Source organism: Octopus sinensis, linkage group LG15, assembly GCF_006345805.1.
Source record: "Octopus sinensis linkage group LG15, ASM634580v1, whole genome shotgun sequence".
NCBI classification, from domain to species: Eukaryota; Metazoa; Mollusca; class Cephalopoda; order Octopoda; family Octopodidae; genus Octopus; species Octopus sinensis.
The window spans coordinates 53583010-53604877 of NC_043011.1; the positions used below are offsets into that span (position 1 = coordinate 53583010).

Consider the following 21868-nt stretch of genomic DNA (forward strand, 5'->3'; position numbering starts at 1 on the left):
AGGATGTTATTTAATGAGAATGTGAATGTGCTGTTTGTGCTTTATATATATACACATACGTGCGTGTATATATATATATACACACACACATGCATATATATATATATAGAGAGGGCGAGAGAGAGAAGAGAGTCAGTGTGTATCTAGGGTGCCGGCCGGGCACGAATTAATCTCACACACATTTTTTATTTATTTATAGGGGAAGGTTGATAGTTGTGTTGTAACGTTCATGCATCTCCCAATGGGCATCAGCCAATAAACGTTCCAACTATGTAAAATTCTGACTTGGATTTGTGGTACTATTTTGTAGGCGAGCAAGGAAAATATGGTGGTGGGAGCTATATTGAATAGAAAGAATAAACTATATAGTATATTACTGGTGTTTATTTTCAGAGAGACATTGGAGGAAGGCTGAAGGACTGAAAAAAAAAAAAAAAAAAAAAAAAAGTAGGCTTGATTTGAACAGAGCAGTGAGGCACTACATTAGATCCCCGAGATCGGCCGTATACACTACTACCACCACCACCACCACCGTCACTACCACCACTACTACTACTACTAGAACACAACAATACCATCACCGTTATTAATGTAGTCACAACAACGACAGCAATTTTAATTTCTTATATATTGACATGTTTTTGTTTTCAGTTTCAGTGGAGTTGAAAAATAAAATAAAAGATGACATTCATGCCTTTCTTTTGTTTTTTTACTTCCAAAAAAAAAAAAAAGCCATAAGTGAAAACCGAAAACTACTACAACCGGAGATCGAAACCGGGTCGCGGACTACTTTTACAACAGTAACTGGCTACACAACAACAACAATGACAACTACAACAACCACGCCAAATAGCTGCTATGTGGTAAATGCTAATAGAACATCGTGACAAGGGCAGCTGTGATGGTGGCAGTTGTCTCCCCCTGAACTAGAGTCCTAGAAACCTGTTTGGGAAGTCTTGTCTCTCTGTCTCTCTTTCCTTCTTTCTCTCTCTCTCTCTCTATCTCTCTGTGTGTTCGATTTTTCTGTGTCTGTGTGTTCGATATCGCCTACTACTTCTCTGTCTTTCTTCCTCTCTTCCTGTCGCTCCATCGACTGCTGCTGCAGTAGTTGGTGTCGGTGGTGGTAACGTAACGATAAGCGGCGGCGGGAGGATGCGTTATAACGGGAACAGCCGACGTCTCACTCACTTCAGCTACTATATTGCTTTATCTCCACCAATCTGAAACAGAGAGAGAGAGAGAGAGAGAAAGTATAATAATAATAGTAATAGTAATAATAATAGCAAAACAATCAAAAACTGTTCTTTTTCTTCAGTTGATATTTCCTTCATCTGCAATATATATATACCATTAACTTCTACAGCTTTGGTGGCTTTTGTTAGCTTTTTTTTTCGGCTTGTTTCTAAAAGAGAAATATATATAAATACAACAGATCTATGTAATATTCTCAGTAAGCAGCGAAGGCAGGCCAAGCATGTAGGACTGGTTGTCGTAGAGGAAAAAAGTGAATAAACATAATTGCGTGCTCAATAATATCAGACTTGGCCCACTGCTGACGTCAGTGCGAAAGCCCTTCAGCAAATATGAGCTGGTAGATTTCACTCCTCCGTAACGGAGAAAGAAAAATCAATTTTTACACAACACTCTCGACATATCTAGTTGTTTTATTGTAAATAATAAATGTCTAAAATGTTCATCTTGTATCGCATGCTTTCGTGATGGATACGATATGCTCGAATTTCTCGACAATATTTCAGTTTAACGATCTGGTTTTGTGGAGGGAGGCACTAGCATCAGCTAATTGAAACGCCAGATTTGAAAAGAATGCCTTAGACGTGTCACAACCCAGATTTTTGTTCTTGCGCTCAGGGAACACTATTGCGAAAAGAATTCCCGAATTTGTTGGAATCATTATTACTCGTTGATAACATGTGTTTTGGGTGAGGAAAACCCTTTGGCGTATTACCATGGTCCGGAATATTCTCATGCCACCGTAAAGGACGTATTATGGACCTACATAAAAAAAAGCTTATTGCGTATGAATCTGCTCGTTAAATGCTGGAGATATTCCCGCTTATTGAAGTGTGCCATATAATAGCTGTGTGTATGATAAGACCATGCTGCCAGCCGACTAACTTTTCCCCCAACTGCATCCTTTTACCCCATCACAAAACACGTGTGTCGAAAGTCTGAAGACAGGTCGGAGAGGTTTTATAACATTTGGATACTCTTTGGATGTCGACTAGAGGTCGTTCTACAGATTTTTCTCACAGGGTGTGTGCTTTGCATTATGCCTGGGCTACCTGTCACTGTGGCCGAAAGGCAGAAGAAATTCGAAGAATTTAAGTCACCTGGAAGTACATGAGAGTGGATTAGTGATCTGAGATGGAAAATATTAACTCTGAAGATGGATTAGATCGTGCTGTTACTACTACGAAGCTACGATCACCGAGTCAAGTCTCAGATTCGAACACAATGGACTCTTTTCAAGATGGTGGCCAGCAAAACATGAACTCAGAGCAAAATGATTATACAGCTTCTTTGGACTCTTCTCACGTCAATTCCGAATCCAACAATTATCCACAGAATTCGGGAGATGGAGGTGTGAGTTCAGATAGTTATGCAAGAATGAATGAAAATATTCATCCTACACAAATACCTGGATTCGGTATGTACGGTAGGGGAAATTACAGCATGGGAGATCAACATGGCGCTATGTCTATGCCAGGAAGTTCGGAGTTTTCAAACCAAACCTCGCAATATCATGGACAGTATTTACCAACTCATGTTCGGCCTGGATTTCCTGGAGGTCCAAAACCTGGAATGAATCCGATGCGACCAGGAATGGGGACATCTGGTATGGGAATGATGCCCCCTTCGTATAATCCTGCCTCGACAAGATTAATGTCTGGTCAAAGCATATCTCAACAGAGCGGACCAACACCGACCCTTAATCAGCTTTTACAATCTCCGAATTCGGCTCAGAGATATCCGAATAACTACTCAGAATACGGAGGTTCTCAAAAGGTCCCTGCTGACATGGGCAGTGTGGCTGGTTACCCTATGCAACAGGCATGGAGTCCCCATCAACGAGGAGCTATAAACGCGTTCCCGCAGACTCAGGGGGCCATATCCGGCTGCCAAGCTTTCCGAAATCAGGTATCCACTCATTTTCTCCACATCTCCAGGCCCCTTTCAACACCCTAAATACATGTCCACATTTTTTCCTCCCCAAATATTACACCCCGTCTGTTTGCCATGTTTTCATTTCTATGTATTTATATGCTTACACTATGATATTTATATGTATCTAAAACCTACAAATGTTCCTCTATCTCATTATATATATATGTGTATATATATATATCTATACATATATATATATGTGTATAATGCTACCACTTGTTGACGATATGTTGGTATATTTTGTGAAATATTTATTTATATATATATATATATTGTATAGTCAACAGCGTTAGTCATTTTATAGTTTGTACCATACCATACATCTATTTCTGAAAGAGTCGACCAATATATCCACATTTGCGTGAGGTAAATAATACGGTATTACAAAATTTTAAAAATATTTCTTGTATTTATTTACATATCTGATTAGGTTTGTTTATTATTATTATTATCATCGAATTATTATTATTATTATTATCCTCTCCACCACCACCTCTCTTCTTGACTATTGAGCATTTTCTACTAAAAATTCAGGGACCTAGTAACCTCCCCCCTCACCCAGTCCTTGCTATCTTGTGATTTTTTGTTTACTTTCCTCCCCTCTTCATAAAAAGCCTACCTTTTTTTTTTTTTTCCACAATGAATCATGAGGTAGATACATACATACATACATACATAATCATGTTGCTCCTCTCTTGCCGATGATGATGATGATGATGATGAAAGTTTATTTACAAATTGTTTGTTTATTTGTGTTGTTTATTTTTCGCAAACGGGGTGGAGGTGGTGGTGGGGTGGGGTGGATGAGGGGAGAAAAGCTAAGCGAAAGCTTATTTCCAACCCCCCCTCCCTCTCTTATTGATCTCCCCCCCTCCCTCTCCGTTTTCAATCTTTCTTTGTCTCTCTCTCCATCATTCTTTCTCTCTCTCCCCTCCCTCCCTCCTTCACTCTTAACATATCTCGATCTCACTCTCACTCTCAACATTGTCTTCTCTTCTTCCTTTCTCTTTTCTTCCACCGTCTCTCTATCTCTCGTTTTTCTCTTGTCTGTGTGTCGCATTCTTCTTTCCATTCTGTCCGTCTCCGTCTCCCTCACTCTCTCTCTCTTTCTCTCCCTTCCTTTCTGTATCCTCCCTGAATCCTCCCTCCCTCCCCCCTTTCTCTCTGTCCCCTGTCCTTTTCGTCTGCCTCTTCTCTTTCTCCTGATCTCTTGTATCTTAATGTCTCCCACCCCCTGTTCTCCTCTCCCTCATTGCTTGTTTGTATAACTCTTTTCTTTCTCTCTCTCTCTCTCTCTCCCAAACCTTCCTCTTCTCTCATTTAGCAGTTATTTCTATCTCTATTGTCAGGTCTGTCCCTTTCTATTCTCTCATCTAACTCGTTTGCCTTCTCCCTATGCGTTTCATGGGGTCTTTCGTTTTAGGTACGTAAAATCCAAACCTCCACAAGATGTATTAGATCATCTGAGGATATGTCGACTTGAGGTAGACGAAGGCCGTAAATATATTATTGTCTTTGTGAACACGACGACGCCAGCTGAAGTCCTTAAAACGAAAGATACCCCCGTTTCTTGCCTTCGTGTTTGTCCTTTTATCACTCTTCTCTCAGTTTCCCCCCGTTTTCTTGCCATTTCTCTTTATCAATCTCTTCTTCTCTCACAGTACATTCCTTCTTACTTTTTCTCTATCTTTTCCTCCTTCTCCCCCTCCTCCTCCTCCTCCTCCTGAAGTCCTGTCCTTTTCTAACAGTTTTTTTCCCCCCCTGTAAATAGATATTTCCATCTCTGTCCCTGTCCCTGTCCTGCGAAGCTATATAGATGTCGAGAGTTGTATCTGTAAGAAAGCTGAGGGGTCCTTCCTTCATCACAATGGCTAAGTCGTCTGGTTTAGAGAGTTCTTGCCTGCTTCTGCCCGGTTCGGTTCTCCATATTGATTCAGCAATGGTCTTGATGCCCTTCTGTTACTAAGTCGCGTCGGGATGGTATTGAACCGAGCAATGGTAGCATTGCGCCATCGGTTATTTTGAATTTGGTGGCAAACTGGTATCTTTGAAAGACAGCTGGGGTGTTCATAGCAATAGCTTCACATGATTGGTTGCTGTTTTTTGTCATCTAATCAATTAATCTGCCTGTCTCCATCATCACCACCACCCTTTACTTATTTATTTACCTATACTTCCCTCCTCTCTCTCACCTTCCCCCAACCTGACCCTTTAATCTTCCTTCCTTCCTTAGTCTCAAACATTAGGGTGGTTAGTTAGCTGGTCACCTCTCCACTCCCTTCCACCATAGATGTGGTGGATCTTATATCTTTTCTGCAAACCAATATTTGTAGCTTGTTGTTTACGGTATATGGCTTTTGGAGTCTTATTTTGTTGTTGTTTGTATATTTAATAACAACACAATTTCCAACAGAAACTTCCTCTTGAATCTTGAATCATCCAACCTTATTTCAAACAGCTCTTCCTAACAGCTTTAATGTATTTCTTCTATAGAGCAAAGACAGTTATATAGCCAACTGTTCTAGATGACAACTATAATAACGATGAACTATAAAAATGATACAATCAGTGATTGTTATTGTTTATTATTGTTGTTATCTTGTTAAGTTGTATTTTATTGTTTCACTTTTAATCTTGGTTTCCTTTTTTTTCTTTTTGCACACTCTGCTGGTTAGTCACACTGCCTTATACAGGAAGTAGTAGACATCTGCATATATACATGTGTGCGTGAGTGTGTGTGTGTGTGTGTGTATGTACATGTATATATTTATATATATCTATATAAATTTTTTTTTTTTATGTTATTTGTTTACTTGGCTTCATCCTTATGTTGATTAGCCATGTGCTTTTTTCTCACCTTCACCTAAGTTATTCATTCAGATGTCAGGGCCAATTGCTGCTGCTGTCATCCAAACTATTCTTACCTACCACTCCCACCTGCTCCAGTCTCCATACACTTTCATCATAGTACAGCAACAACAACAATATACAGAGCTGAGAAAATATCTTATTCATCTGCTACTATCAACTTAGTCTTTTTTTTAAAGATGTTACCCTCACACTTTCTGGTTGCTTTATCACTTAAATCATTTTAATTGACTATATATATTAGTGTTGCTCTGTGCTGTACAATAATGTCCTCAATGGAAATATTTAATTTGAAATCATTCATTATTATCAACCAAGGTTCTTATGGAAAGCATGAACATCTCAACATCTCCTTTAGTATTAAGTCCCCAAAGTTTGTATTTGCCATGGCTGCTGTAGATGGCCTTTTTTTTTTTTACAGTCTCCTTTTCTCAATATACACTTCACTTCACCCTCCATTTTACAGAATTGCTAATAAATATTTCAGTTTCCACATTATAAATCTTTCTCAGTGTCTCTCACAAAACACACAGGCACACACTCACACATTATGAGCAGGAACTGTTAGAACAGTCTGTTTTGTGTTTCCCCCATATTTATATTTTATTCACTATAAAGCTGTTAAGATAATCTTAGACTAATGTTAGCATGGGGCAAGAGAAGCTGTGACTGGTGATTCAAATTACATTAATGTATGAAACACAAATAAACACAGCCTCCAGTCTATACCGGCTCTACCTCTTATTCGTATTGCTTAAGGTCGCCACTACCCATATTTATTAATTACCCAAAATCTATTCCCCCCTTTTCTGTTGGGATTGTTGTGGCTTCAGTAGGCCACAGTTTCCACATTTGTTGTTGTTGTTGTTACTAGTAGCAGTACAGTGTATTATCGATAGAGAACGATCTCTGTCTGTGGAGTAGTGCATCGCCATAACTGCTACTTGGTTGAGCTGCTGCGACTAGCTGAGCTGGTTGAACTGGATGAATGAGAATAATAAGCAAACTTCTCGACGCTGTTGAGAGATGTTGTAGCAGGCTAGGAAAATAATAAATTATTTCTAATATCTCTCTGATGATTATTATTAAAATAGAATGGTTCTGTGTTGAATGAAGATCCTCCCAATTAAGTTTTATGTATAAGTGTAATTATTTTTTAATGAAGGTTTCATTTGTAGAATAGAATGAAAAACCCTGAGAAGCACGTCCTGTTTCGTTCGTGTCTACCAAACCTATCACGACAGTCGGGGTTTTGGCTGTTATAAACCGAAGCAACCCCCTTTATTCAAGAAGAGGACATGGTTATAATATAGAGAGGCTAGGGGAACGAAGTTTTAGTAATTGCTGCTCTGACTTAACACTTAGCACACGTGCACCCAACAACATCCATCCATCCATCCAAAAGGATGGCTTAATAGGTAACAGTTGGTGGCATTGTTTTTGTTGGTTATTTTTTTGTTTTGCTTTTTCGTGATAATAAATAATCACGAAAACGTTGATAATGATAATCATTTTCCACCCCGTCTCTAGTCCGTCTCTCGGCAAGCCATACATACCCCCCCTCCATCCTTGTATGGTTGGCTCTCTCTCTCTCGTCGCCATCATCGTCCGTGTAATAAATAAATATGTAATATCGTACACTTTTCTCTCGTTCCACTTTCGTTTCCCGTCCCAAATAATATAATAAATATATTTTGTTGTTTAGTTTAAGCTATCTTATCATCTGAGAGCAGGAAATCTCAACCCTATTTCAAATAGTGTATAGACACAAGCCATTCGCTTCTCTCTATTCCTCATTCACAGAGCCATTACTCATACTTTTCCTATTTCCACCAACGATCTGGGTCGCTCTATATTAAGTCTTGCTTTCTTGCTCAGCACTACTGCTTTCTCTTCACATCAACCGGCTGCAGTTTTATATATATTCAATAACTTACTAGCTACTTACTGTTGGGGACAATTTTTCTGTTAATAAATTACTATTAAAGTTTATTTTATTTAACAAACATATATTTTCTTTCTTCTCTTCTCTTCGCCTCCTCTCTCTCTCTCTGTCTCTCTGTATCTCCTCCTCCTGTACCTCCTCTCTTCACAAGTCTTGAGACTCCTTCCCCTCCTCTCCAACATGTCTCTGTTCACTGTTTTGTGTTCACAGCTCAAAATGCTGAAATATAAATAAATGTGTGTACATTTCGTAGTCGTATTTCAGTATGTATGATAAACTTGTTAGTGATTTACCGTTGTGGTGGTCAACCACCACCGTAGAGTTAGTTTCGATGAAATGAGTCAAAAGCTGTTTTCTAGTTCACATCCCAGCTCCGACAACGACGACTAATTTCTCTCTCTACCTCCCCCTCTATCTTCCCTTTGTACTTACGGCTTTGCTTTATAACATTCAAAACCTTTATTTCCTTCCATACCTATACTTTTATTAAGTACGAGTCTCTTCTTAATTTCGTCTCTCGGTGTTTATATCTATTTTGGAAATAAAAAACCAGATTTTGAAAAATTACCCCAACCGCAATCTTTTTGTCTCATTTTCCCCCCACATCTCTTATCTACCTCGGTGACTTATTAATCAACGGCTTCTTGTACTTTTAACCGATAATAACCGACAATTCCTCACTTGGAATCTATTTTAAACATTTATAAACGCATTCTCCTAACATTTCTTTTAAACGGTAACCATTTTGTCGCTCGATTTTTTTTTTCCATGACGTACAGGATTTAATTTCCTTGATTTTTTTCTAGTTTAATGATGTATTTTTTTTGTTTTGCCACTGTGAGTGAATTAATGTTGGAAAAATGATATACATTTATGTTTTCGTTACTCTAAATTCAAAACCAGTTCTGACAATGAACGAGGAGTAGTGTGATGTGTATGTCTTAATTTGTATGTATGTGTATGCGTGTTGGTGAAACAAAGAAACGTGTTTAAAATCCTTCTGAAGACGGTGGTGTTTCGATCGTTCTATTTCGTTGTTTAGTTTTCTAATCTACCGTTCAAGACACTGCCGTATTGCTAATGGTGATATTCATGTTAGTGTTGCGAATAGTGAGAATAATACTATTGATTTGAAAGGAGTAATAGCCATTTTATTAACGTAGTGTTTGTGATTCTGTCAATTGACCTTGCAAAGCGTTTGGAGTAGTTTCGAGTTGTTTCCCTTATATTTTTCAAAAGGCATGGTCAGGCCCGAGCAATTTTCTCTCTCTAAAAAACCAACATTCAGGACAGTCCCAAATTTACACCCTGTGGATTTCACTAGATTTCAATCAAAATAAAAGTCTAAATTCTCTGGCTACATGACATCCGGAAGTGTGGGGTGGTAGTTAAACATGGCTCGTCTTTACGTCACTCTGCTTTAATTTAAAACTCTTCTTAATCATTTCTGAGTAATTATTTATAAAGTTTTTTTTAAAAATAACTTTATATGATTCGATCAATTTAGATTTATAAAATATACAGATTTACTGTGTCATAAGTAATATCTAAAATCTGGCTTTGACAATACAAGTTGCTGTATAGAGATATGGTAAGGTGGTGGTGGTGGCGATGGTTGTTTGTGTGTCATCGAAATGGTTGCATCTGTTTACTATTTTATATAATAATTGTTTATTTTAATAAAGCTTTTGGAACCTGACTGTTTTGATTCGCTGTACAATTAAGATTTTTAATTGTTACGTTTTACGTGTTCGAAACTGGTTGTCTCCCTTGTTTGGAGTTGGTATCGTTTCCTCTCTTGGTTTCGCTTGTTTCCTTTTGGTCAGTTTATTGTCAATGACTTACCACACTATATTACTATTCATCTAGTTTGGCTTGGTAAGGATCGCTGTATTTTTTATTTCAATGGATATATAATAGACTCTTGTTAATTTCTTTCGCTTTCATCCCAAGATAATTGTGTGTGTGTGTCCTTATTACCAGCAAATTATACTACATATAGTCGGACATGCCCATTTAAACCATTGTTGCGGAGATCACATGATGATTGGAGCTGTGCAAGCTACTTCACATAGCAATTTTATACAGCATTCTAACAATTTGTAAATAAATATCACCACTATTAGATATCGTCAATATATCAGATAATTGCTATGCAGTCCAGTTGTGTTTTTGATTTTTACTTGTCAATATTTCTTAACAGTTAAAAACTCCAAAGTGAGAAATATTTGCTTTCACACACAGGGCTTAGCGTGAATAAAATGTATGAAGATTGTTTGAACTCGGTGCTTTTTGGTGATAACCTAGATAGACAGGGCTTGTGTTTTTGTTTATGTAGCTAATGTAAATTGTTAATTACCTATTTGGCTTCGCAACTGTGTCTTTCTTTCTTGTTTTGTGTTACTTAAGATAAAAAAAAAAAACAGAATTTACATTGAAGCTAGCGATATTTTTAATAGCGTGTTGTCAAATACTTATATAGCCAGTCTTAGAAGAGGCTTTCTAGTTATTGGTGCTAATGTAATAAAGAAAAATTACTATAGACTTATGGAAATTTCCTATCTTTTGAATATCTGAGTGCTTTTCTATGTGACCTAAGAAGAGAATTCCATTATTCATTAAAATAATTTAGAAGAATGTTCATTATTCCGTACTTGTAACTCTACTTATTTACATCAATAAAACATTTGTGTCTTTACAATTATCGTTATATCTTCAAAGTTCTATTCTTGCTTGTCTCTTGAATGCCGTTTGGTTCCTTTAGCGACTGTAGACTATATTACACAGTGTATAGAGGTCTTGAATATCCCTCTTGCTAGCCAACATCTTAGTTGTTTTGCCCTGTTGACTCGGGGGTGTGTATCGCAGTAGCATTTTGGTTTGTCCAAATTCTCTGATGTCAGTATTGATATCGCATTTTCTCTCTTCTTTTTTGATTTGCTTCCTTTGACTAGTGACACCTGCATATTGTGAGGGCAAATGTGTACAAGTTAGTATCTAATGTTGTATATTGTGTTCATAGCCATTTGCAAGAGTTTAGTTTTACCTTGCAAAAAAAAAAAAAAATGTCTTTCCTGTCCATGAATTAGTTCGGTCTATAAAGCAGATTCATGTTAAAAACCAACAACCATAATAGTAATTGTAACACGAAAACAACATGGCATATTGTCTGAAATGTTAACATTTAGTAGATGTGAGTCTTTATTAAAAAATTGAGTTGAATATACATTTCATGTTTCTAGTTTTACTCTTACAGTTATCTCTAAGTTGTTTTTCAATCTAAATTTAATATCAATAAAATACCAATTGCAGTTGGAACTCTGAAGAGTATATATAATGTTTTGCTTTAGCTCTTTATCTATTTTATACATATTGTAGACGACCTGGTATTTTGTTTCGCTTTCACAATTAATATAAAGAGTTTAGTATATCCTATGAATGGTCTTCAGTATTTGAAACTTACATAATTTAAGAATAAAATGTTTTGGTGCAATTCAAAATTTATCATCTTTGTTTGTTCTAATAGATGCCATTTATTTTTTTTGTTGCAGGGAGGTGGAAATATGAATGAAATGCCACAACAAAGACGAGCCTCAGGTATTCCTAATTTTCCTCAACAGACATCTCAATATAACAATCAACAATTTTCACCTAATTCCCAACGTTACATGATGGGAACCGGACAGGTTCGTTCAGGACAAATGAGCCAGCCCTATGGACAACAGGTAAGTTTTCGTTCAGTGCAGATGATTATGGAAATTACCTGCTTCTCTACTTGAAACTTCCCAATCTAAATAAATGAAAACGGAAAAATTTAATTGGTCTTTAATAGTTTTTTAAATATAGATTTCAGTAAGCGAAATACATTTAGCTCCAAAGAAAGGGAGACTCGTTTAGTGTGCATATACCGTACCTAGTTTAATTCATGACCAGTATGTTGAGATACGGATAATTTTTATGTTTAAAATTTTATTTTTCTAGCATCAAGGTGACTTGTTCAGTTATAAACCTGGTAAACCACGAATGGTTGATGTTAACAAGGTAATATTTTTATACCTATCAACTTAGTTACATATTATTTTAAAATTTTAGTTCATATTTTTCGTAGCTGTTTTAGTTTTTAATTATTATTTTTTTGAAAATTACTATTCGAAATAAAAGAATATATTCTATTTTAATTTCTGAAAACTGGTCCATGGTTTATTGAAGTGGGTGAAACATCAATTTCATTTCATTTTGCTTAGCAATAGGTTTATGAAGGTTAACGTTATTATTTGAATAATCCTTAAGGCAGTGAGTGGGCAAAATACCTTGTTGTATTTAGTTACACCCCTTTACTCTCTGAGTTGAAGTTTTGCTAATGTTGGTTCTGCCTATCATTGTTCTAGGTTGATTAAAGAAGTACCTGATAAGTGCTTGCATTGACTATACACTCCCTCGAAATCTATAGATTTGAACCCATGTTAGAAATCCTTATTAATTGTAGGTGACATTGCTAATGTTTGATCTGTGTAGGCTGTTAAACAACCGCTATTATTTTTAAATAGTTGTCGGCTATTTCTTTCTGGGATCAGTAGAATTAGAATTGACCAACACCTTTCAATCACAGACATTTATTACCGAACAACCACAGTTGCACTTCGAGTTTAGAAGAGTGTAAATGTTATTGCTATTAAGCATAACACCAGTAAAACTAAAAACTAAGTTTCAAATGGTGTGATGGTGCTCTCAATGGTATATAATCATAAAAATAGTAGCAGTCAAATTTAGATTTTTTTTCGACATCTACCATCATCAGGTTTCATTCAATTTATAGCTTACAGATATTTATTTTAAATTCTTAAGTTTAAATTATTGCTCTAAAAGTGTAGGAAATTTTTGCAACTAAATGTATTTGGATTAAGGCGAAGATATTAAATTGTTTCAAATGTTTTTCATCATGGAAAAATTAAAGAAGGTATTTGTAAATAATATTCTAGTGACTGAGACTCAGGAATCAGTATTATTATTGAAGGCTAATATTTGTGTTTTTAGTGTAGCTACAGTTTGAAGACTTATTGATTTCTTTTGTCTTGAAGCTATTTTCTCTTGATCTGGTTTAAATTTCATTTAAATTTTTAATGATAGCCTCACCAACAATCTACAATATTATTTCTTGTTAAAGTGGAATACCATTTCTTCTTCATTATTATTTTATCAGTAGAGAGACTTGTATACTGTGCTTAGCAACAGAACTGGCGTGCTCATGCTTGTAGGAGCAATCTGACACTGCTTGGTAAAAGTCATATTTACATGAAAACATTCACTATTTGACATCGTTTTCTTAAATTATGATTCCCTCCTCCTCCTCTTTTTACTCCCACAATATATTCACTTGCCAGATTTATAAGTAATTTTGTGTATATATATATATATATACACATACACACCCACACATACAGGTACACACACACACATAGCTTCATATTTGTATCTTAAGATAACATTTTGTCCACTCATCATTGAAGTTTCTTGTTGAAAAATATGGTAAACTTTCTTTTGTCAGCTTCAGTATACTTTGTAGATTGTTTCCTAATTATACCTTGACTACTCCATTGTGTCAGAATATCAGAAACCACTACATTAGCACATTTCTTGATAGTTTCTGTGTTAGATACTGACAAAATTGTTAGTTTTGTAGCTAAACTAAGCAAGAGTAATGTACCTTGTCTGGAGATGTTCAGTGAAAGCTGTAACGCAGAGTAAACTTTGCAGGTTTTTGGTATACAGATAAGAGTGTTCTGTTGAATGTAGTTTACCCTAAGAAAAATTAATTCTTTATTCATGTAGTAGTCAGCTAATGCCTCATTACTGTTTGACTATCTCACACACACACACACACACACACACACACACACATTGTGTAGAGTAAGAATAGTTAATAGCTCTATCATGACTACTGTATAGTGTTTCTACACTGTAAGTCCAGTTATTGGTAAGATGGAAGGGCAAGTTTTCTTTTAAATTGTTTTGGTTGAAATCTTACTTCAAAACTAAATTTATATATTATTTTCTTAGTTAATTGCATTGATTAAATAAGAGTTGATAGATTGTTTCATTGGTTTTTTTTGTGTTCGTTTCATTGTAGATACCTGGTCAATTTGTTCCTAATCAGATGGTCTTCAACCAATCAATGGCTGTTTCACAACAAGTGGTGCATCAACAACAACCTACACCACAACAACCACCACAGCCTCCAGGGCCCTCTCCACCAAGACATTCTCCACAAGCTCCACTAGCCACTCCACCAACATCAACTCAACAGCAACAACAACAACAACAACAACAGCAGCAGCAGCAACAGCAGCAGCAGCAGCAGCAACAGCAGCAACAACCAACGTCCCAGTCCCAACCGTCCCCTCAATCACAACAGCAACAAAGTTCACATACTCCTCAACCATCCCCACTTCAGAATCAGTCTCCTCAGCATAATCAGCAAAACAGTCCTCAGGTTGGTTTTTTTCCTCTCCTCTTCAAAATGCAGTGATCGTTGCTCATTGTTATCTACACAGCCACAGTTGATTATGATGATAATGGTAGGCAGATGGCCAAATGAAGGGTTGTCTGTTCACATTTTCATTATTTAGTGTTGTGCTGTGTCTGTGGCTTGCTCAAAAGTTCCCGGCTTTGAGTAAAAGGAGGATCATTTAATTGTGATTTTTTTCAGCATATTCACTTCTCAGATTCACAAACTTAATGCAATGGCCCTTCAGATTTTTTTAAGCCCTGTAAAAGAACTCGGAAAGTTGGGCCTCTGAACAGGCCTTTTGTGATACCCTTAAAACCAGGAATTTTCAGCCCCCAAATTTATACTTGTTTCTGTTAACAGTTGACCATAGATGAGGCAATATCAGTAATATATTCACCTAGACTAGAATCTTTAGCTTTCTCACTCTGACCGCTAGTTGTGTGTAGGGCTATGTGTGTTAGTGGTGTGTAACAATTTATCTTCCATTCAATTTATGGACTGCTTGTTGGATATTTGTTATTTTGGATCAGGCACATGGTAATGATTATAGAAGCTCATGAAACCTTTGACTTCTCAATTTCTCTTCTCCATAAAGGTAACAAGCAAGACTAGATGCTGATAAGTTATAGCTCCTCCATATTCATGAAATTTCACCGGTAGTTCATTAAAAGTCTAAATTAAAGGTGGACTAGTGATCTTGTATGCCAATGCAGGTCATATCTTTACTTGCCAGTGAAGTCATGTTGAACAAATTGCTAATGTCTATCGAGGCAATGTTATTGAATTTAAGCAATTATTCATTGGTCTTCATCTGTAATGTGGCCATCGAAATGTAGCATTCCTGATCTTTACTTAATATCTTTAGGCTGCAGCCATGCTGGGGCACTGCTGTGAAGAATTTTTAGTTGGATGAATCCACCCAAATACTTATTTTTTTAAATCCTGGTACTTATTCTATCGGTCTCTTTTGCCAAACTGCTAAGTTACAGAGACTTCTATGCATCAGCACAGATTTGTCAAGTATTGATTTACAAGCACAAATAAACGTCCACCCACACACACACATACATATACATATGTCAGGCTTCTTTCAGTTTCTGTCTACCAAATTCACTCTCAAGGCTTGGTCTACCAAATTCACTCCCAAAGCTTGGTTGGCCCCAAGGCAATAGTAGAAGGCACTTGCCCAAGTGCCACGCAGTGGAACTGAACCCAGGATCATGTGGTTGGTAAGCAAGCTTCTTACCATATAGCCACGGCATTATTCATTTTGTCTGTGCTATAAAATTCCACAGATAGCAAGAAACTTAGAAGCATTGAGTTTATTAGCTGTAAAATATAATTAATCAAATTTGATTGCAAAATTCTTTTTATAGTCCACTCTTTAAAAAGTCACTCCAATATATACTGTGATTTTATTAGTTGCATACATGAAATATTTAACCCCTTAGCATTCAAATTGACCATATTTGGTCTTTGCTATCGACTCTATAATGTCATTCTAAAAATAAACAATCAGATTATCAAAATCTCAACGCTACAAGATAATGCAGGATCAAATTGAAAGCAATATAAATAAATAAGCATCACATTTGAAGAGTAATCTGAATGTTACAGGTTCAAATGTACAAAGGGGTACTGAAAAATTCCTGGCTCGAAAGGTATTGCAAATGGGCAGAGCTGTTGCCTTTACAGGGGAGATAGGACAACTATTTAGATGCTCAAAATATTATGATGGTATACAATATCTCTCTCCTTTTTTGTAGATTTGTTGCATGATGGCAGCTCCTGCAATAGAGTTTGATATATAATTGGAGCATGGGTGGTCATGAAATCTCTCTTTTTGCAAGGTAAAGGAGTGGCAAGATGTAAGAAGTCTTGAAGGATGGTTACCCATCTTACTCCACAGTGAAAATCTGGGTGTCAAGACTTTGAACTCAAGTTCTTGTTATAGGGCTTAGTAAACAAGTGATCCCTGCTCAGGACGGCCAACCTTTGTGACAACAGAGAATGAAGCCAGTGCTGTGCATGTCATTCTCAAGGACCACTGGATTTCAGCTAAAGTCATTGCTGAGACTTTGGGGCTTTTCCCACAAAGGAGTTGGTCACATCACCCACAACATTCGGGACATGAGAAAGCTTTCCACAAAGTGGGTTCCGGAATTCTTGAACACAGACCAGAAGTGCATCAGAGTGACAACATCAAAGGCAATTTTAGACCGGTTAGCAGCAGGAGAGGCTGATTCTATGGTTTGTTAAGTCACCATGGTGATACTTGGCTTCATTATAATGATCCCTGACCAAGCAGCAATCAATGAAGTGGCATCGCTGCAGTTCATTGTGTCCCAAGTTTTGGTGCCAGAAGTCAGCTGGAAAGATTCTGGCCCCCAGTATTCTGGGACAAAGATTACTCATTGTAAAATACCTGTCAAAGAGTCGCACCATCAATGCAGAATACTACATGTCTCTGTTGGATGAAGCAGTAACACCGTGAAAAGCTGAGCCATGGTGTCCTGCACCAGTGCACACAGCATATGAAACTCTACAGAAACTATGCGACTTTGGCTTCAAATTGGTAGACCTCCCACCTTACTCTCTTGACTTTGACCCCCTCTGACCGTCACCTCCTTCCTGAAGAAACATTTCAAGGGAATGAAATTTCACTCCCAATTTGGAAGTGAACGTTGCTACAGAAGCCTGATTGGAGTCCCAACCTTCTGAGTTTTTTGTTATAGGGCTTAGAAAACCTGAAGGGCTAGTGCAATAAGCGTGTGAATTTGAGTGGGGAATATGTTGAATAAAATCATAATTGATTCGGTAAAAAATACAGGAGGATCGCCTGTATTTTCTTTTACTGAAAGCCAGGAAGTTTTCAGCATCCTCTTGTATTCAACACGGTCATTAAAAAGATGCTCTATTGATAACATGAAAAAAAATTTTTTTTTGTAATAACTAAATAGCTAGCCACCATTGTTAGCCTGTTACCAGTAACTGCATGTTTATTATTACATGCAAAGAAACCCAACAAAGTCTCAGATAACTAAAGTTTAACCACAACCAAAGGCCGTATCCTATCCATAACGGTCAAAATTTTCCATAAATTTGTGTAACAATAATTTCAGCTCAACCTATTATTAATTGAGAAATGAAAACTTTTACAATTTTTGTGATCTTCATCGTCAGATTATCATTTGTTTGACAGTGAAATTTTCTTAATTGTGAGAAAAATATTGTGTTTTAGAGCAATGTAGAGGTAGACTAACAGAGTTAATAAAGGTGACAACAGTGGCTTTGTTTAGTTTTAGTTTACCTGTGCAAGGAATTAATTTAAAGAGCCAATAACTTCTGTATGTAATTTAGTTATTTGAAAAATCTAAACTTTTAACATCCGTTGCAGATGTAGCCTTTCTTGTTATATTTTGAACTAAAATTGTGCTTTAATTAAATTTTAAAATGATTGTGAATTTACACTGGTTTCATAAAATAATTAGTCATTTTGTTTCAGAACTATTGTAGTTTACAGGTAGAATGTGAAATATCAGTAATTTAGATATTATCATATAAAATGAGTTACTAATATATATCTGTGGTTTATAGTCAGCCATAAAGTGGATCTTCAGTCATGTCTAATTGGGTTTGGTTCTTTTGAAAATTTAGAAGAGAAATATTTTAAAATTACCCAAGAAGAAATAAAAGGGTTGATTCAGAGAAAAGTATCTACAAAATATTCAGAAAACTATTTATACTGTAAAATTGTCTGTGTGCAGCAGATGCATAGGGAAATCTTGGCTTATCACTTATGTTGTAATGATATTTACGTTTGATAGATTTAAATACGAATAGGTAAATGTGAGTGGTCACTGGCGCTTTGGTATTTTATGATGTTGGCTAAATGGTGGGTTATTAAGGAAAGTGGAGTCAAGACATTTCAGGAAAATGTAACTTCACTTAATGAAACATAGGTTGGTTCAATTTATCAAAGGATATTGGAAGGAGATGATTGAAAATACCACAAATGAACATAATGAATGTTGTGATGTTGTTCTATAGTTATTTCTAATAACAAGAACAAAGAATGGTTTGCCTTTCTGAAATGCATTGGCTTGATTTCTTAAGGTACCCAACCTCTATGAATGGAAATTTACTCTATTAAAGATGTTTATGCAATAGCTACATATTTCTGTTAATTATTATAAAGTTACCATAAGGCAGTGAGCTGGTCAGAATTGTTAGCATGCCAGACAGTGCTTTAGTGACATTTTGTCCATCTTCGGAGTTCAAATTCCACCGAGATTGACTTTACCTTTCATCCTTTCAGTGAGGTTGATAAAATACCTGTCAAGTACCAAAGTTAGTGTAATCGATTTCCCCTTCCCTTCAAAATCCCTTCTGGCTCTGCCAGAATTTCTAACCTTTATTATATAATCAACTTAAATTTATTCCTTGCAGAATGTAACTCGCTCTCATGGTAAAAAAAGCAATGATGACGGTGAAGGAATGGTGAGTTTACATTCCAACATTTTCTGCTTGACTCTAAATAAAAAAGCATGACATTTATAGTTGGTTAACTTCATTAATTTTGTTATGCCATGTTATTAATTATGCACTAGAGACATTCATAAAAACCACAAGCACACATTTATTTTGACCATATATCATCACATAAAATTTTCTACGTTCTTATGGAATTTTTACTTCTTTGCAAACTTACTTCCAATGGAATACATAAGAAAACTATAATTGGTATATTTAACTGTTTGGGTCAATGTTGACATTAGTTCTTAAAATATTTTACTTAGTTGGGTTGTAAATAAGAAGGAAAAAAGCAAAAAAAAGTATATAAAACTAGAAATGGCATTGTTAAATGGACTGAAAAATTGCTGATAATTTTCTCTTATTTTTTTAAAAACTTTTTAATTCCTTTTCTGAGTTCATTGGCTAATACGAGTCCATTATTCATATTTTGTTGAAAGCTTAAGGGTTTTTCCCCTGCCCCTTTTAATTCTTTTGAGTAAGTGTTGGTATTTTGAATTTCTTTACTTTCATTCAAATTGTTCACTTTATGCAAATAGCTTCCATTCTAGTTCCTTATTTTGAAAACCGATTGCAGAAAACTAAATGGAATTTTGACAATGCCTTTTCTGAGATTTCATATATTCTTTTGAGATTTCCTAATCTATAAGTTTTATTTTTGAAGTTAACAACTTAGTTGTGTAATTTTGTTTTGGTTTATTTGTTCTGTGTAAATTTCTTGTCTGTGACCAGTTTAGATTTTGCATATCTGAATGTTTTATGAAATCTCAATTTGTAATTGTTCTTTTAAATATTTTATATTATTTTCTTATTTGAGAATTTAGGTAGATCTTTATCTGTTAGATGTTTTGTAAAATTTATTATCTTTGGGATAGATATATTTCAAATGTAGAAGACATTGGTATTCTGGCTTCGTATCGTTTTGGCTGTTTGCAATATATATACTGATATTTATCAGAATCTAAGAAATTCTTCTTCTTCTTCTTGTTATTGTATCCACTACGGTGTCGTTCTCAGAAAAAGAAAACTCAGCCAGTTGTTTTTGTGGGAAACAAGGTAAGTGAGTGTTTTACACTCGAATTCAAGTCTGGCATCTGTATCTTATGGCTGTTCTGTATTTATGGGCTTTTTTTTTTTTTTACATACTTTTATTGAGAATATCATTTGCATCAATTTAATTTCTCTAAACTTGTAAAATTTAATGGAAAATGGAATTTTTGAGTCAATTCATGGAAGTTTTTATTGCCATCAATACTTAAAACACATTTCAATTTACACCCTAAGTGGAGCTAATCCCTTCTTACAAATGCTAATTGTGTGTGTGTGTATTATATATATGTATATATTTAAATATATATATATGTATATATTTAGATATATATATATATATATATATATATACACATGTAATATATTTCTCCACACATGTGCACTCGTCATACATTCATTAATTAGATTTATTTACTTTTCTAATTTGTTTTTAAAGTTAGGTCCAAATTTCTAATAAAATCTTTTCACTTTTGTAACTGGCAATTTCATTTGTCGATTTTTGAAATTGATGAAACAATAGATTCTTATCTTCTTTCTTCACATAGCAGTAAAAAAAAAAGTTTCGTGGCTGCATTCTCCTATCATTGATATTCAACATTAAATGTAAAAGTCAAATCTTGATTCAAGGGAAGTAATATGTTAAGTTCTCTAAAGGGAAGTGAAATTTTTAAGAAGTAACTTTTCCTTTAGATAATTTTTTTTCTTCATAGAAAACTACTTTTCAAAGTGATGGATTTTCATATGCCTGTATTTATTAACAACAATAGTTAATTTTCTTGCTTCAAGAAATGGATTTTCTATAGAAACTTCTCTTCCTTGTACAGAGAATTACTTCAATGTAAAACCTAAAAATTCTGTTTCAATATTTCTCTCCCGCTTAAACTTTCAACATAGAGCTGATTACTTCAATTACATTTTTAATTAAATTTTTCACTATTTGTCTGGAGAATTAAAAAAAAAAAAAACAAAATAAAATTTTCTTAAGTTTTCTGTTTCTGCTAAAGAATGAAATGTCTGAAAAAGAAAAACCAAAAAAGTTCTGAAAAAATTGTTTCAAATCTATAATTTCCTTTCAAATTGTTTTTTGAGAAATTTGTCTATAATGAAGTTTGTTGTATATAACTCTGATTATTGCAATGTAGTCTGTACATGTCTTTTAAAGTGTTGTCTAGTACTTGTAGCTTATATGCCTCTTAATATATATAGTTGGTCTTCTTCCTTGTGCAGCTGTCTTCTCTATTCTCAGTTTGTCATCAAATGCTTTGTCTTTAGTTAGTGTTAGATGTGCTCCTATTATCTCGGCTTTATGTTTAAAAAAAATAAAATCGTTCCTATTTGTATTTTTATTCGATTGTTGTTATCCTTAACTGTTACTCAACAATGGTAAACATAAGTTTATGATACTGCAGGTCTTGGATTTCTCATTCATATTTTGTTTGTCAGTTGAATGGTCATCACTCATAAAATGTTTTCAAACGGGAAGTAGTTACTTTTCAAATAAAAGTTTTTATCTGCAAAATCAAATAAACTTGGAGGAAAATGTTATTGAACGTATGCGCTGCAATTTCTTCAAGATTCTTCCCATTAAGCATTTCTGTCATTCAAATTTATACTTCACTGTTTTACTTCAATCTTGATTTCTTATTTTTGCAAAAAATGCAAAACTGGTGTCTTTCGAGACATTGAGTAAGAGCAGATAACTGTGTTAGGACTATATTGTTTTCTACATATTGCTTGCAAACAAGGATGAAATTGAGTTTATTGATTGCAAACAAGAA

At 35.3% G+C, this 21868-nt stretch overlaps 1 protein-coding gene and 1 long non-coding RNA gene across 11 annotated transcripts in view; one reads left to right on the forward strand and one right to left on the reverse strand.

Annotated features, from left to right (window-relative positions):
- The window catches only part of LOC118766354, a 16234-nt gene extending 14995 nt beyond the window's left edge, over positions 1-1239 (reverse strand). The window contains exon 1 of the long non-coding RNA XR_005002290.1: positions 813-1239. This is a non-coding gene — a long non-coding RNA (uncharacterized LOC118766354). The remainder of the gene's footprint in view (positions 1-812) is intronic.
- A 607-nt stretch (positions 1240-1846) lies between these two features.
- Positions 1847-21868, forward strand: part of LOC115220018 (trithorax group protein osa) — an 88958-nt gene continuing 68936 nt past the window's right edge. For 2 of the 10 annotated variants that reach the window (XM_029790322.2, XM_029790327.2), the window contains exons 1-6: positions 1848-3159; positions 11551-11724; positions 11981-12040; positions 14127-14489; positions 18957-19007; positions 20034-20096. In XM_029790322.2, the coding sequence (XP_029646182.1) occupies positions 2386-3159; positions 11551-11724; positions 11981-12040; positions 14127-14489; positions 18957-19007; positions 20034-20096 (1485 nt within the window). In that variant the 5' untranslated portion in view covers positions 1848-2385. Of the gene's footprint in view, positions 3160-9856; positions 9878-11550; positions 11725-11980; positions 12041-14126; positions 14490-18956; positions 19008-20033; positions 20097-21868 lie in introns of those variants that run through there. The other 8 variants (XM_029790329.2, XM_029790330.2, XM_029790328.2 and 5 more) reach the window with 7 other exon arrangements.